The sequence below is a fragment of the Morone saxatilis genome, unplaced genomic scaffold (genome assembly GCF_004916995.1).
Source record: "Morone saxatilis isolate NCDOM2014 unplaced genomic scaffold, NCSU_SB_2.0 Contig15, whole genome shotgun sequence".
Lineage (NCBI taxonomy): Eukaryota > Metazoa > Chordata > Actinopteri > Moronidae > Morone > Morone saxatilis.
The window spans coordinates 1051062-1053857 of NW_023339707.1; the positions used below are offsets into that span (position 1 = coordinate 1051062).

Sequence of the window (2796 nt, forward strand, 5' to 3'; positions counted from 1 at the left end):
TGTGTGTGTGTGTGTGCGTTTTTTTGTGCATTTTGAGCATTTGTGTTTTTTGTTTGTTACCTTCTGTGGGAGGCGTAGTTTCCTGTGATGTGACCTGAGCCATCACATCCTGGAGTGGGGCATCTGGGAAAGGCAGAGCAGCGTTTAACATTTAATACAAGGTTAGCAGAAAAAATAACATTACAGATCTCACAGTGGAATGTCTTCAAGAAAATGGCATTATGCAGATGAGAGCTTAATAACATTGCTAATTTTCCTATTCATTTTTTATGGTTAGGTTATATATGAGATTTAAAACGTGAATATATCAGCTACTATTCTCTATGTAAAGATACGGTGGAGTCATGGTGTCTCACTCCCTCTGCCTGTGTTGCTTTCGCAGCCTCTCTGTGGTTTGTTTCCATAGCAGGTCTGCCCTATGTGTAGCTGAGTAGAGCGACTGAAACTGCTGTTTTTATCACCTACATCACATTGGTGAATTAAGGATTTTTTTCAACCAAACCAGAGTTGGTGATTGTTGGAACAGTGGAAAGACTAACAATTCTGTATCTGTCCACTTTAAATAAAGTTATGATGTTATGCAAGGTAAAATTTGTATTTTTGTCTATGGCGTCTTAGTGTTCTTACGGCTGAATCTGGTTACAGAAAAGCTCTATCTCTGTAGGGATCCTTTCCATAATGTTGTCAGTCACTTAGAATAACAATCAGAGCCTGTCAGTAGCAAAACCAACAACTTTTAGTGGATGTACTTTGACAGGCATAGTTAGCTTATGTTAAGGCCATTGAAACCCTTTTCACATCTCAACCAAGCCAGCATGGAAGATTGTTAGAAAGGCTTTGGAAAGACTAACAAAGAGTTGTTATTTCTGTCCCATTGTTTTGGTCTTAGATTCTGGTACTCTAGTGCCACATCCAGTGGCAAGTACATTTTGTATATATAAGCTTTACATTCATTCAGGCTCCTTGCTGTTTAAACGCTTGTTATAACTATCTATAGTGGGCCACGAAAACCCTATTATCTAGTAAAAAGCTATGCATACTACATAATATAGAATTGCAGTTTCATTTCACATTTATATGAACTGACTGAAGTGAAAGCAAGCATAGTCCAAGCCAGATGCAGAAAAGACACCATGACAGATGCATCAGCAGCAGCAGAGCCAGCAGCCAGCAACAAAAGATTAGTTAACTTTAGCAAAATAAGGCACTGTGGCATTGGACGGTGTCAGTAGCAGTACATTGAAGTGACAGTGAAAAGGTGTAGAGCAGACATACTTGAGTTCAGGGGTGTGGGCCGCCATGAGGGACCGAAGGCTCTTATCAGCAAGAGGACACCCAGACAGACTGAGAGAAAGGAGAAAGAGCGAAGGACAGGCAGAAGAAGAGAAGGATGAAAAAGGTGGGGGCGGTGAGGAAAGCCGGTGTGAGGGGATTGAAAGGAGAGAGGAGAAACACGTGAGTGAAGGGAAATCAAGAATGCAAGGCATACCAAGGTCATTTAGGAAGAAGAGGACGGACGGCAAGAGGTAAATTACTGATGCATATCAAAGTCAATGACTGTCTTTGCTTCCCGGGCTCACGCTACATTATTGCCTCTGGCATGTCAGGATCAAATAAAATATTTGAATTAGTTGTAGGGTGTGCGCTTTGGAGTCTCTCAGCCTCAGCAGAGCTAACATTTCATATATAGAGAGCACTACTGTGTCACCCAAATAAGTCTGCTGCAATGGTGCCTACCTGCGATGGGACGCATAGTTTCCAGTGATATGACCACTGCCATCACAGCCAGGTGTAGGGCACCTGGAGAGGGTGAGATACACATAGGAGAAAAGAGAGACAGAGTTAGACAGAGGACAGGGGGACGGAACATTTTGGACTAAATATGTTAAGTTTCCCATCCCTTCTTTTTTGTTGTTTTTGGATAACAATGTCGGTTAACCGCTATGGTCCAGAGAGAATAAAGGATTGCCATGAAATTGTGTACAGACATTCATGATTCAAGAAGTTGATTTTAATGACTTTGGTGATCTACTGACTTTTTATCTAGCACCATCTGCAGGTAAAAGTTTTCAATTATCCTGTGGAATATCTCTACATTATCCTGGATGAATTGGCACAACATTTTCTACAGATATTCATGGTCTCCAGACGATGGACTCTAATGACTGGTGATTCTGACTTTTCCATTTGTGGTTTTGAGGGAAATATGTCCACAACTATTGGATGGATTGCCATGAAACACATTCATGTTCCCCTCAGGATCAACTGTAAGAGCATTGCTGTTCCCTTAACTTCTCATCTAGCGCCATCATCAGGTAAGAATTTCTATACCTGTACATGCAGAAGTGGCATTCCCATGAGATTCAACTCAACATCAACTGTACTTTCGTTTAGTACTAATTAGAAATTCAAATTAGCATGCTAACAAAACTAACAAGGTGAAAATAGTTGGAAACAGAGCTGGTTATTTGTCTTGTCACTTACGAGAGCAGCTCCTTCTTGCTGTCCTTGGGCTGGAACTTGACCTTGAAGCTTGGGGTTGTAACCTCTCCTGGGTACTTCCTCTCCTCCAGACAGTCCTGCATCATGTCACAGTCCTCCGGGTCAGACGAGACGAACGACTGTCCTGTGTGCTCCATCTGAAAAATGAATATAAAAAAAGAAGGTAAACACAAATGTCTTTGTAATTCCTCTGTGAATCAAGACCTTCTCCACTCAAAAATTGTTGCTCTGAAAATCAGATTTTAAAGGGTGGAGCTAATGAGTATGATGACAGTCCTGGTCCAGTATCAACTT

General features: G+C 41.4%; 1 protein-coding gene across 1 annotated transcript in view; it reads right to left on the minus strand.

Annotated features, from left to right (window-relative positions):
- The window catches only part of LOC118324931 (myelin transcription factor 1-like), a gene marked incomplete at its 3' end in the record, with an annotated part of 32450 nt that overhangs the window by 1210 nt on the left and 28444 nt on the right, over positions 1 to 2796 (minus strand). The window contains 4 exon segments of the mRNA XM_035657440.1: positions 61 to 123; positions 1276 to 1344; positions 1738 to 1800; positions 2485 to 2639. Coding sequence (XP_035513333.1) covers positions 61 to 123; positions 1276 to 1344; positions 1738 to 1800; positions 2485 to 2639 — 350 coding nt within the window.